This window comes from Trachurus trachurus (assembly GCF_905171665.1).
Source record: "Trachurus trachurus genome assembly, chromosome: 21".
NCBI lineage: Eukaryota > Metazoa > Chordata > Actinopteri > Carangiformes > Carangidae > Trachurus > Trachurus trachurus.
The window spans coordinates 27,643,275-27,657,147 of record NC_139899.1 but is presented as its reverse complement, the minus strand read 5'-3'; the positions used below and the strand labels follow the sequence as shown (position 1 = coordinate 27,657,147).

At 41.0% G+C, this 13,873-nt stretch overlaps 1 protein-coding gene across 1 annotated transcript in view; it reads left to right on the top strand.

Annotated features, from left to right (window-relative positions):
• The window catches only part of abcb6b (ATP binding cassette subfamily B member 6 (LAN blood group) b), a gene marked incomplete at both ends in the record, with an annotated part of 28,838 nt that continues 14,965 nt past the window's right edge, over window positions 1-13,873 (top strand). Inside the window, 14 exons of the mRNA XM_083996024.1 lie at window positions 1-60; window positions 577-775; window positions 3,818-3,910; window positions 4,052-4,128; window positions 4,532-4,647; window positions 5,583-5,704; window positions 6,153-6,262; window positions 6,415-6,480; window positions 7,169-7,294; window positions 8,137-8,213; window positions 9,325-9,388; window positions 11,401-11,486; window positions 12,242-12,299; window positions 12,547-12,651. Of these exons, the coding sequence (XP_083852150.1) occupies window positions 1-60; window positions 577-775; window positions 3,818-3,910; window positions 4,052-4,128; window positions 4,532-4,647; window positions 5,583-5,704; window positions 6,153-6,262; window positions 6,415-6,480; window positions 7,169-7,294; window positions 8,137-8,213; window positions 9,325-9,388; window positions 11,401-11,486; window positions 12,242-12,299; window positions 12,547-12,651 (1,359 nt within the window). The remainder of the gene's footprint in view (window positions 61-576; window positions 776-3,817; window positions 3,911-4,051; window positions 4,129-4,531; window positions 4,648-5,582; window positions 5,705-6,152; window positions 6,263-6,414; window positions 6,481-7,168; window positions 7,295-8,136; window positions 8,214-9,324; window positions 9,389-11,400; window positions 11,487-12,241; window positions 12,300-12,546; window positions 12,652-13,873) is intronic.

Sequence of the window (13,873 nt, the reverse complement as noted above, 5' to 3'; positions counted from 1 at the left end):
ATGGAAGACATAGGTGTAAAGAGGGGACAAGGAGGAAAAAGAGAAGTTGTAAATGTTGAGGTAAGTTGTTGATTGTTGTGATTTGTGACCACTTTTACAGACAGAAACTTTACATTTCAGACAGAAACTTTTACCCGTCATAATTTTGAATAATAATGTGTATTTACACATCTGTTGGTGTACTTCTACTGCTACTTCTACTACTACTACTACTACTACTACTACTGTTTGTTGCTCTTTATCGGAGCTGGGAAACTCTTTATCGGAGCTAGGAAACTTAGCCAGGAATTTATCACATCATTAATAAGCTTAACTACACTTTATTATTTTTCAAAGTTTTCAAAGCATCTGTTCCGTGTTGAGGAGACATATCCAGCTAGTGAAATTATCAATCTAGGCTTTTGGGAGCAAAGGAGAAAGTTGATGATAGTTTTGGTGGATATGAATCAACACTGGAGAGTAAACATGTTGATAAGTTTTCCACCATTCATAAAATGATTTATGCAATCCATGTTTAGTTTCAGTTCAGTATCGAGGCATCAGTGCATTCTCCTTACTTCCTATCTCCATCCATAGATCCAGCACTCCTCCCCTCCCTCCCCCTCTTCTATGCCCTCTGCCTGGCGAGGCTTTGGGAGGAAGGTGAGGTTGCTGCTGCCGTATGTTTGGCCCAAAGGCACCACGGCACTGCAGGGAGTCGTGATGCTGTGTGTGGGCCTGCTGGTAGCGGAGCGACTGGTAAACGTTCTGGTGCCTATTTACTCCAAGAACATCGGTAAGCACTAAAAACACAGAAAAATGTAATTAATGAACAGAAGATCACGTGTTATGAATTACTAAAAATATGTGAGACATAAAAAAAAGGAAAAAATGAAAAGCCAATTTTAACAAGGCAAATGTGAGACAGATGCAAACAAAAATGTACATTACCCTATTGAATGTTTAAATAAATGACATTTCTATTAAATTGTGCATCAGAAAGTGTTAAATATAACATTTGAGATGCACGAAAGCAATAGAAGTTAGTCTGTACAATATAGAGAATTTAATAGATAAACTTAACCAAATCTAAAACAAAACTGTTGTATCATGCTCTTGAAACTCTAGATGGCAGTGTGCTCAAATTTTTAGAAGAGTCAAACTTGTCTCCATGTGATTGTCCTTGTTATCTTCCTGCATCCTCTGGGTTGGTTAGAATTGTATCTGGTCAACAGTGTAAGTTCATTTAGAGCTTTGACTTCAGCCAGAATTGGTTGTGTTTTTAATACAGTTTAACAATATGAGGCAACTGCTTTGGTTAATGATTTGGGATTTTTTATTAATGTGTTTGATCTTTGTTGAGAGGCAGTGTTGATGCTCTGTGACTACTTCCATCCATTGGTTTATTTGTGTTTGTGGGGCCAACGATCTTAAAAATAACAGCCAGATTGTCATAAAAGATGTTTTACACATTAACACTCCCCACAATGAAGAAGGATGCTATAGTCATGGTGTCTGAACTGCTCTTTTGCTGCCTCTGTGTCGTCATTCAAACCTGATTTGACCTGAATTAAATTTGAAGATCGCTCTTATAAACTGTGTAAACACAGTCTATATGTCTCATGGTTTGAATAACTCCACAAACATGCATATCCAGTCTACCTGGATCTGTCTAATTTATGACAGAGTCAGAAGAGAAGCTTAGTGAAACCCACACTCAAGGTGGACAGGATTTAGCCATCCCATGATAACCAGAAGCAGGATTTCAATCTAATCTTCCGAGATCCTTCCCTGCTGCACACTTAACACTGGATCCTGCTGGCAGCGGATGCAAAACTTTTTTCATTATGACTCTTTTAATGCAGCTGTTGTTGGAAGTGTTGTCGGAAAGTTTTGCCTCCCCTGATAGTCACATTAAGTTCCACTTTTTCTTTAACTTAATTTAGTCGGTGCCTGACAGATTAGAGATGTTTGAGGTGATACAGACGTCTGGAACCAGACTAACTTTGTGCTTGTGTGGAAATAGTGACTTGAGGTGGATTTTTGACTGTCCATGGCCACTGGGATTTGTCTCAATATCCTCCATCGTCTGTCTGATACAGTTTGAAGCAACTAAACAGAACAGATTAAAGTCCAAAGTGAATAACTAAAAACAATCATCATGAATCTCAAAACCCAACATCAAGCAGACAAATCCATGAACACAAATGATTCACTCTTAATCAACAAGTTTTTAAAATTTAGTTTAGTTTAATAAGTTTATTTGTCTCAGGGACAATGTACAAAATAACATTATTCTCAAAATGAGGGGAGGCTTCGTATCGGATTTAGCTTACTAGCTATTTTCCATCCACAGTCCCTGGGCAGGTGAGTAAGAACAATAAAAGGATAAAAATTGTCAACTTGCATAACAAAACAAACATCCATACACGTGTGTATATATACACCCTCTCACACGTCACAAACATTCAGTTACAAAACATATTTCATAACAGAAGGAAATAGGAACATACAGTTATTAAAATACTTCATACTTTGACAAAATTTAAAGTAATTTAGGCTTCAGATTGATGCTGACAGGACTGATTCCTTAGGATCCATTTTTTGACTTCACGGGAAAAAACGTTGGAAGTCTGTACAAAGTTTCAGATAAGTTGGGAGGTTGTTCCATGATTTGACAGCTTTAAAAGAAAAAGCAGATTGAGCAAAGGCAGAGCTACGCTCTAGGTACTGGTTAGATCCAAAACTATGACGTACATCCTAATGACCTGAGATTCAGTCGTTTATAAATAAATATTAATAATTAAAAAAATATATAATAAATCAGGTCATGTGGGGTGGTAACATCAGCCTTGACTGTCACATATGAAGGATACGTTTTGGGGCACAGCAGGAGGATGTGTCATCATTTGCCAGGGTCTTTCGTCCGCTATTTTGTACGCAGGACTGCTTCCGCCACAAGGCAATGACCCAGAAGCCTCCACTTCAGAGGAAGTCAGTGTTCAGTTTGTCTTCAGCTGCTTTTCCTTTGAGAAAACTGCCCGTTTGGCTTTTGGAGCTACATGAAAGTATAAGCCAGCGCTGCGAGAATGAGGCCGAGCGTTGCTTTGTGTGATGAGGAAGGCGTGGAAGAGGTTTCAGAGAGAGGGGTGAGGGATGGGGGGTGGGGTATGGGTGGGGGGGTTGGGGGCTGTTGTTGATTTGTGTGTGTGAGTATGTGTGTGCGGAGGGTTTTCTGGGAGGTCACCCCTCCTGCCAGTCATGCTTAGCCAGCATTAGCGGCCTTTTTCGTGGAGTTAACACACCGGTACAACAGACGTTTTGTCTCCGGGTCCGACCCCGCCTCCCACCCTCCGACTCCAGGACCCAATGCCAAAGAGTTGAAAATACCCCCCGCTGAAAACACATACTAGAAAGTTAAAGAGTGTAGAATACACACATTTCTTCATTCGTTTCTCTCAATCTTTTTATCTCATTTTCTCCCCTCTATTCTCACCGAGTCTCTCTCTCTGTCTGGGTCCTCTGTCTTCCTCCTTCCTCCCCTCCTCCCTTTATCTCTGTCTGTTTTTTTGCATTTCAACCTGATTCCCAGCACTTGTACAAAATGGTAATGAATGTGAATGAGAATGTGTCTGTGTGGCAGAGAGGGGAGTGTGTGAACGAACGGCTGTGTCTGGGTGTTCGGTTGGTTTCCACTGTGAGGACAAGATCATAGACCCTGGTTAAGAAAATGTTGTGGATTTGAAGTATATTCATATTATACTTTGCTGCCTAAATCTGACACAAACACAACTCAAAATCAATGGTGACGTTGTTCTGTGCATGTGTGTGTTTACAGTGAATGAGCTTTCTGCAGGAAGCAGCTGGACTTCACTGACTGCCACTGTCTGCGTCTACACACTGCTGAAGTTCCTTCAAGGAGGAGGGGCAGGTGCACAAGTGTGTGTTCATATTTAGAGAGAAATGTGTGTGAAAATAGAAGTTTTTTTTTTTTTAATGTCAGATATTTTAGGTTTCTGTTTGTGTAATTAGGAGTGAATATAATCATGGGATCCTCCTCTTTAACCCGTAGGTACGTCGGGTTTCATCAGCAACGTTCGTCAGTTTCTGTGGATCAGAGTTCAGCAGTTCACCAGCAGAGGCGTTCAGGTGCCACTTAGACTCCCTGTTCTCTTGTTCCTCCTTCGTTATGGTGTTTTGTGTCGTTTCACTTTTAATGTCTATTCCCCACTGTTTTGGTTCAATTAGATGCACAATGATTAAGTTTGTTCTAGTTAATCACAACTTTGGTCTTATTTTCACAGTTTCGGTCATGGTCATATTCACCAGAATAATTGCTTAGCTCTGGGAATAAAGAAAGTGTCTGCAATCTCTTCTTCCGTCTGTGTGACAGAATTATAGTTGGATGTTAGGGTAAAGACTATGGATCCTGGAGGGAGGGGGGAATTGAGGGGATGAGATTCTCTAAACACACTGTTTACATGCAAAAATGGTAAAAGTACACGTGAGATTTACCCTAAGTGACTGTTCCACCTTTCCCCCCACACTGTAGGTGCGTCTGTTTTCCCACCTGCATGGTTTGTCTCTGCGCTGGCACCTGGAGAGACGCACAGGAGACGTGCTGAGGAGTGTCGACCGTGGCACCTCCTCCATCAATAACCTGCTGAGGTAGGATAGGTGCTGTCATGATACCAACATGTTGGTACCGGTATCGGTACCAACATGTTTTTCGATACTTTTCGGTACTTTTCCAAATAAAAAGAGAACACAAAAAATGTCATTATTGACTTTATTTTAATAGAAAATCTTAGAACTAGGAAATCACTCAGTAAATCAATAAACAATCACTGCTGCTGCAGGATTAAAATTGAAATGTCCATCTATATTAATCTGAACTCTTCCTAAATTAAATCATTAGTGGTCTGTTTAAAAATGAATATCAACTGCATTATTTGAGGTCTGAAAACAATGCATCTTTTTTTGTTATTTGTAATTTTTGGGAGAAATTGTTACCAGTAGTTTATAGAATGAAACACAAACGTTCATTTTACTCAAACACACACCTATTGTTTCCCATACGTAGACCAATGTGTGGCGCAGCGCCACAGAATCAAGACCAAGCCACAAATTGACTCTGCTTTTTTTTTTTTTTTTTCCGTCAATGCAATATCGTTGCGCTAATTCATCTCCGTGTAGCTCTTTCGCTCTGGCTGTGCTCACACACTCACACAGAGAGAGAGAGAGAGAGAGAGAGTGCATGTCAGTGATCCGCGGTAAAAAACACCTTGCTTCGTTTGTGGCTCACTCGCTCGCCTCGGCTCAAATTACAATGCGGCGACTTCACGCGGCGACATCACCACTGCCGACGGCGCAAAATGAAAGTACCGGTCCCATCTAAGCGCAGTATAGTACCTTTTTTAAATGCCTCAGTACCCCGGTACCAATTTAGTACCGGTATACCGAACAACCCTAACAGGTGGTCACCTTTAGTATCCACTCACATGACCTGGGTTCAATAACCAGACATGATTTAGACTTTCAGTCAGCTGTGTATAAGGACACATAGTGGGCCGGTAATGACCTGTGGCTGTTTCTGTCTTCAGCTACATCCTGTTCAGTATCCTCCCCACCATCTGTGACATCGTCATTGCCATCATCTACTTCGTCTCTTACTTCAGTGTCTGGTTTGGACTCATAGTCTTCACCTGCATGGTGCTTTACCTCAGTGAGTCATTGTGTCTGTGTGTGTGCATGTGTGTGTTTTCTTCAATTATAGTCATATTTTCCCTGTGGTGATCAGAAGACAATATCTTGAGATAACAAGCTTCTGTATTCATCATCTATCCAAGTTGTTTCCATCACTGACAGAGAAAAAAAAGCATGTATGTATTGTATATTAGAAAATGAAATAATAGATGAATGTATGATAATACAATACAAAACTGTTATCTCTATGAATATGAACACAACAAAAAATAAGTATTAAAATCTAACTTAATTGTTTGTACTACACCAGGATGACAGACATAAAAGGACTTTGAGTAACCACAGCCACGGCTCTCCAGGACAGTTCATTTACAATTTGCAATTAGCTGTAGGACTAAATGTGATATACACCAATTCACACTTCTTTTGGTAAAACTTGATAATCACACTAGTTTCTGTATCTACAGCCTGCACAATCCTGATCACAGAGTGGAGGACACAATACAGGAGAGAGATGAACAATCAAGACAACAACGCCAAGTCCAGGGCTGTAGACTCGCTGCTCAACTTTGAGACGGTAGATAACACCACTGTACAGCTCCTGCTGTTTTACAGCTGGAAAGTGAAACAGTAACTCTCCATTGATCTCTAGCTGTGATTTGGCACCAGTGCAGTACATTTGCATGAGCGTGGTGTTCCAGCGTTTGAATAATAATGTTGTTTTCACAGGTAAAATATTACAATGCTGAGGATTATGAGGTTCGCTGCTTTGAGGAAGCCATTGTGAAATATCAGGTAAGACCACGCATCCAGCTAAACTTAGCTAAGATAGCAACCAGTTAACCCAACATATTTCTGTGAAAGGGATAGTTCAACATTTTGGCAAATTGGCCCATTGCCATAATCCCTATATTCATAGCAGTAGGTTCGGTACCTTTAATTGTTGGTGCAAGCTATTTTTAGAACGGCGGAGCAGAGCCGCGAGCTGCTCAGAGCTACGCTACGGAGGTTCATGGGATTTCTTGGTTTCCCTCATCAAACTCATCAAATACACAATCCAACAACTCCAAAACGCTCTCGTGGACAAGTTGTGACCTGCACATTCACCACGCTATGAGATAATAACAGAACGTTACCAGACAGAGTTGTTTTCGAGGTAAATTCATGTAAAACCGCTGATGCACGATCCCCCAGTTTTTCGGCAAGCAGTCTCTGCATTTGCCTCGAAAACAACTCTGTAACCCTAAGCCTCCGTAGCGTAGCTCTGAGCAGCTCGTGGCTCTGCTCTGCCGTTCTAAAGATAACTTGCATCAACAATTAAAGGTAACAAACCTACTCCTAAGACTATAGGGCAATGGGCCAATTTGTCAAAATGTTGAACTATCTCTTTAAAGAAATTATCGACTGAATCTCCAAATCTTCTGACAACACGTTGGAATATTTCCTCTTTCTAACTAAATGTGTGCTGGTTGTGTTGATGTAGCAGTGTGAGTGGAAGAGCTCGGCATCGCTCGCTCTGCTGAATCAAACCCAGAACATCATCATAGGATCAGGACTGCTGGTTGGATCACTGCTCTGCGCCTACCTGGTCTCCGTAGGACGATTCCAGGTACGAGTAAAGTATACACAAAAGTAGAATCCAGTTGAAATAAATTGACGGAGCAGACACTGCAGATGTGAACTCAGATGTTGGAGCCCAGTTTAAGGTTTTGGTTTTTCCCTCAGTTAAACATATCAGAACAGACCACAGAGGATTTTAAAACTTGACAGTGACATGTCACGGCCCATTTTTAACTTTAAAACTATGTAATGATGTCAGTGGTTGTCTCTGAGGCTGCATGATCTTTTGTTTTGTCTAACCATGTCTGTTTGTTGAGCCCAGTGTGATAATGTGGTTGAATTAAGATGATAAAGCCAGGGTAATCTAACTGAACAATGAATCTCAGCACCAGAGGAAGATGTCTCAGTTTAGACAGACATGACATTAGTGGTTTAGACTTTGACCACATTGACTCAGCCATGATGTCTGTGACCTCACCGTGGCGACTCGGACACCACCCCAATGGTTCGTGCTACAACATTCGTCACTTGAACGCAACCCTCTGTGACGCTGCGGTGGGCCTGACCACAATAACGTAGATTTGACAGTGATGTGGAGAGACGACAGACCGACCTCAGCAGACCTCTGTGACTCAGATACAGAGGCTTGTGCGACTTATTTTTACGACTTCAGTAACACAGACCTCAGTGTCCTCAGAAATCTCAGTGACGTGGCCCATTGTGAGTCAGACGTTTTCTCCACAACATCTTTATAAAACAATAATACAGTGAGTCAATAGTATGTTGTCAGCCGGTTCGGTCTAGGTTAGTGGAAGCCTGATACAGGATAAGCAATGATCTGAGGGGGAAACATGTTCATGTTCAGTAGCTGTATGTTTCCTCCTTCTTCAGGTTGGAGATTATGTTCTGTTTGGAACCTACATCATCCAGCTGTACACACCTCTGAACTGGTTTGGAACCTATTACAGGTGAGAGGAGGCCGATCAATCAGTACGTTTACATGACACTTGAGAAAACCGAATTATTGCCTTAAAGGGACAACAAGGACTTTCAGAAAGCTACAAGACGGACGAAAGCGAAAGCATTTGCCAAGAATATTTTCATTAATCAAGAACGAAAGTCTGAGGTTCGAAGACGATCAGATACCATCGTAGTTCCGACCATAAATGATGCCAACTAGCGATCCGGCGGCGTTATTCCAATGACACTCCGGGTAGCGTCCGGAAACCGAAACTAGGAAATGCTGGGTGAGTCAACCACTAAACAATAATATCAAAATAACTAAAAAGACAAAACGATATATTTATCGAAAATGGACCCAAAAACAAGTGTTGGTAATGTAGATTCATCCACATTAATATGAGACTCTTTTTTAACCAAAAGCAAACTCTTTAATCCGACTATAACTGGACAACTGAAGTGCATGTCAACGCGTTAGTCCGATTAATATCAGAGTTCTCCAACTCCGATTAAGACACCCAGATAATGCGATTGGAAATCGATTTTCTCCAGCATGTATACGCCTTAATTGGAGTTTAACTGGACAATGCATGTGCGCATGCGCCACAACCCCCCGCTGGCGTATCTCGAAATCACTATGACCACGAGGGATAGCGTGCACCTTATCTGCACAGTAAGTAACGCTTACATTATGTACGAGATGAACAAAGCTGTACGATTAACCATCTTGCTGTTGTTGTTTGAAATGCTGGTCTGCCGCCTGACTCCAGTTTATTATGTGACGTAATAGGTCAACCGGAAAGAGGGCCGTATTAACCCGCTGAAACAACGCATTTCGCCACCTAGTGTTGAGGAGGAGGACACGTTCCCATCAGTTATTTGATTTTCTCAGTTGCATGTAAACTGGGACAAGGACAGAAGTCCGAGTAGACGCCGAAATCGAATTTTGAGCACAGCTCGATTAAGCTGTGCATGTAAACGTACTGCCTAACCCTGTCATAAGATTCAAACGTTTGTTTTTGACCTGTTCAGACAACATAATTTGGTGTGAGGCCATGCGCCATGCTAATACTATTTCTGCATTTAATAACACTGATGCTGCATCATATGTGTCCACAGGCTGATTCAGAGTGCATTTGTTGACATGGAGAACATGTTGGCTCTGTTGACAGAGCAGCGAGAGGTGAGTCACACAAAAGACTCAACTTAATCCAGTGGTTTATTCCTTTGTGCATGATCTCTGGGCTTATCTTTGATATTGATAATATAATTTATATTTTTTTATAGCAATAATTGAAAAACAATGTGAAAATGCTCTGTCGGGATGAACCTACAGAGGATTATCATCTCCACTCAGCTTTATGGTTCTTTATATCAGGCCTCAGCTCATTGTCTGTCTGTCAACACCACAGCATCACTGTTCTGGTTCACTCTCATAACAATGTTTTCAGACGCAGCATGCAGCTGTTTTCAGAGTTTCTCTACCCTTTGCCTGCTCAGCAGCAAACAGCAAACACACACAGCCAGAGAGCGGCTGCTGAACATAGTGGAGTACTTAGCAGCTAAAGAGCCAGATGTTTCTCTTAAAACAGAGAGGGCATGATGATGTACCATCATTTTTATCATGTATTGGCATAAAATGACAGATAGCTCTTGCTCAGGTGTTTAGGTATATTTATTTTGTAATTTTAAGCAAACGTCTACGATTACAAATACAAAATCGACATAATAATCTAAAATGAAATACCACATTAGTAAATAAAAAAGCCCAAACCTATGAAGAGTGTTCGGAGTCACTGTCAGTCTGCTTGGAAACACAGAAACTCACACAGTCAGAGGTCAGCGGATTAGAAGGTCAACAAGTGTTTGTGTGTGACTTTGTGCGCTCGTGTGTGTTTGTGCGCATGCACATACCAAAACACAGAGTCCGTCTGTATCTCTGTGTGTGTATGTCCGTTTTTGTGTGTGTGTGTATCTGTGTGTTTCGGTGGGAAAAGGCGTCCTCCGGCTGCCTCACTAAAGGCTCCTACATTCACAGGCCCTTGATATGGTAAACAGCCACATGAATGTAGACAAAAGCATTAGAGCACCTTAAAAACACAGCAGCCCTTTTCTTTGGCTTGGGAAGCTGCAGGCAAGGGGAGTCAGGGAGGAGGAGGAGGAGGAGGAAGGAGGAAGGAGGGAGGTCAGGAAGGAAAGGGGAACTGCAGAAACTGATGGTGATAAATCAACAGAGTGCAATCAAACTTCGCCTCTCCCAGTTTGGCATTTAAAGGCACCAAACAAACTTTTAACAAATAGTTTATAAGGCACTAGAATTTTGTCATAAGCAGATATGTGTATTTATTAAAGTATTTAATTTGTCAGCAACTGAAAATAATGGAAATGTTGATGAATTCTGATCATTTATGTATGTATCAAAGATATATCTGCTTACGTCTATAAACAATTCATCATCTGTAGGACTGCACTGTTACTGTACTACACTTTTTTCTTCACCACATTTTCAACCTTTTCACTTCATGTACTTTATTCTTTCACCCTGCTCAGTCTGTCTTTTTCAATTTATTATTTCGTCATCAGAAATAGAAACTCCACGAAATATTTCTCTGTTGAACCGGACTATTAACCCTTGACCTTAAATTGGCAGTTGGCAACAGGAGTAACAGTTTTCGGCCGCATCACATGTTCTTCATCAGCAGATGTACTGTATCACATGTTAGCTCAATGGAATTCATTATGTCTGTCAATGTTCAATAGCTAGGTTTTCTTATATCAGACAAAAGAGAGGTTGTTCTTCTCATACCTTTACATATTTCGACGGGTTTTTCCATCTTCTTCATAAGCGTCATTAGGTCTTAGGTCGTAACATCAGCTGATAAGACACGTCAATCCGACACCTAGTGACGCTTCTGAAGAAGACGGAAGAATCCATCGAAACATAAGGTATGAAAAGAACAACCTCTCTTTTGTCTGATATAGTATAAGAAACCATGTGTTCTTCATCAGCAGATGTACTGTAGAACTGTAGATGTTAACGCTCTCCATCACCCACTCTGAGCTGTTTTTGCTTTTTCCAGAATTTCCAGAATGAAGTGCTCAGCTTTCAGGAGAAGTCACAGAAGTGATCAGAATAATGAAAGTTTGACTGCAACAAATGAAGAAATGAATGATAAATGATTCTTCTCATCACAGGTTCAGGATGCTGAGGATGCACAGGACTTGCAGCTCACAGCAGGTCAGGTGGAGTTTGACAGAGTCTGTTTCAGCTACGTGCCTGGGTGTGTAGCCAACAACTAATATTTATAGCTTAAATCCATCTTTGTATAATTTGAGACTGTTGTTGTTTGAATAATGAGTCACTGTGGTTCAAAGGCGACCTTTGAGTCACAGACTACTGCTTACATCCACTGACTTTTAAACCATAAACAGACCTTTTCCCTGAACTAAACAAAATGATTTTATTTGGCTAAAATTAACCTTATGTTAAACACGGAGGTGGCCGATTATCAAATCAGTCATTTAAGAAGCCAGGAATCAAAGGCTTTTAAGTTTTGAATGTAGAATATGAAGAAACATTATGTTCAGTTTAAATTTAGAAATAATTGCGAGGCATGTTCAGTAACAATGATGTATTTACAGTTCTAATTGGTATTCTTAGGATATTTTGAAAGACACAGATACAGCACAGCTGGTGACCAACACCTGCTGTCTGTAGGATGACAGACATTGTAAGAAACACCGACTGACTGATTGACTTATATTAATTGGAAGTCTTGTTTGACCTCCTGTGTGGGCTGGCATTTATCTTACAGTCTAGTGCTGGTTCATGTGTATCAACCAGTTCACACTCAACCTCAATGAACCGAGTTTCTCCAACATTTATTTCTAAAATGTTCAAAATCTTTCTTGATTTGATCAAATTCACAACTTTCAGCAACCAGAAGAATCTTTAGGATGATTAATGATGAAATAAAAGTTGTTCTGATCCTAATGTTTTGTACCTGTTTGTGTTTGTGTGTGTGTGTGTTTACAGCACTGAAGTCCTCAGAGATGTGACCTTCACAGTGGAGGCAGGACAGACAGTCGCCTTGGTATGTTTCCTTCTGTTACACCCACACCTACAGTACATTCCTGTCGTCTATCAAGTGTTATTTAATGGATCACTTGTACCAGACCGACAGTTCCAACTCCGTAGAGCTACTGCAGCTGTGTTTAGTTTCAGTCGAAGAATTCACATCATTTTCTTAAGTAAAAGCACCAACACAGCGATCTTGTTCTGGAACAGAACCAGAGCCTTAAAATGCAGAACAGCACCCGAGTCAATGTACTTCTCAACAGGTTGGTCCGTCTGGATCGGGGAAAAGCTCCATCCTGCGTCTCTTATTCAGATTCTATGACCCTCAGTGTGGCTGCATCCGCATCGACGGGCAGGACATCTCCAAGGTAAACACACACACACGCTCGCACACACTTGTCCATTACATTTTCTTTTATTTAGTATTTTCAATTCAAGAGAAAACAAGTTGACAACAAGCTGTCAAGGAAATAAAACAAAAACACAGACGAAAACATGGGGGCTCCTCGGTTGATAATCCTATGTTTAATGTCCAGTGTAGTGTCCTTACGTGTTAATGTGTAGCGTCCTCAATTGTTTTGATAAAAGCAGTCCATTTCTCCCATTTCCTGGGAAAGGTTGATCCTCTAGATCCGAGAGAGAAAGTAATCTTTTCCATTAAACACATTTCATTCACTCTGTCCATCCATTGGTTAATGCTTGGAGACTCAGTTTTAAACCAGCATTTTGTTATAGCTTTTTTTACAAGCCATCAACAGTATTTTACAGAGATACCAGTTTTTTTTAATAATCACATTTTCATTTAAGACACAAAAATAGAGGACCATCACATTGTTAGGAACTGTGTATCCCAAGATATTTCCCACAGTAATACATACATTACCCCAAAAAGTTTGAATTTTTGGGCAAAATATAGTCCATCCCATTTTCATAGACATGATAGCTTTTTTTTGGCATTGACATTCACGCGACTTGAGAAGGAACTGATTAGATGTTGTTGGTCAAAGGTCACAGTCATGGTGACCTCTCCGCCTCCGTTGCACCTCGAGCTCCTTCTTTGTGTGTCCTGCCCGGCCAGAGCCTGGTCAGCTGTTTAATCATGTTTTCAGTCTTTGGTTTTGTTCAACATCACTTGTTTGGTCACTTTTCTGTTCATGAGACACACTTTATAGTTGACTCAGTCAGTAGTGAGCAGTTACTTTAGGGTGCTGTAAGGTGGATATGTTAACAGGATTATGACACTCAGAGCAGTGGGCAGTCAGTGTAGTGCACTGTGTGGAAAACTGGTAAGAATATTTCCCTCTTCTCAATACCTCTCTGTTTTTCTTTATTTCTCTCTCTCTTCATTTCTGTTTCCAGCCTCTGCTTCATGCACTTTGACTTTGACTTTCCCTCTCACTCTCTCACTCTCTCTCTCACACACACATACACACACACACACACATGCACAAAAACACAGCTGGGCCGAGTGTGTGAGCTTCAGTCACACTGTGAATAAATCATAGTAAAAGGTTCCTGAATAATGCAACAACGAGTCCAGACACCAGATGTGTGTGTGTGTATGTGTGTGCGTGCTTGCTTGCTTGCTTG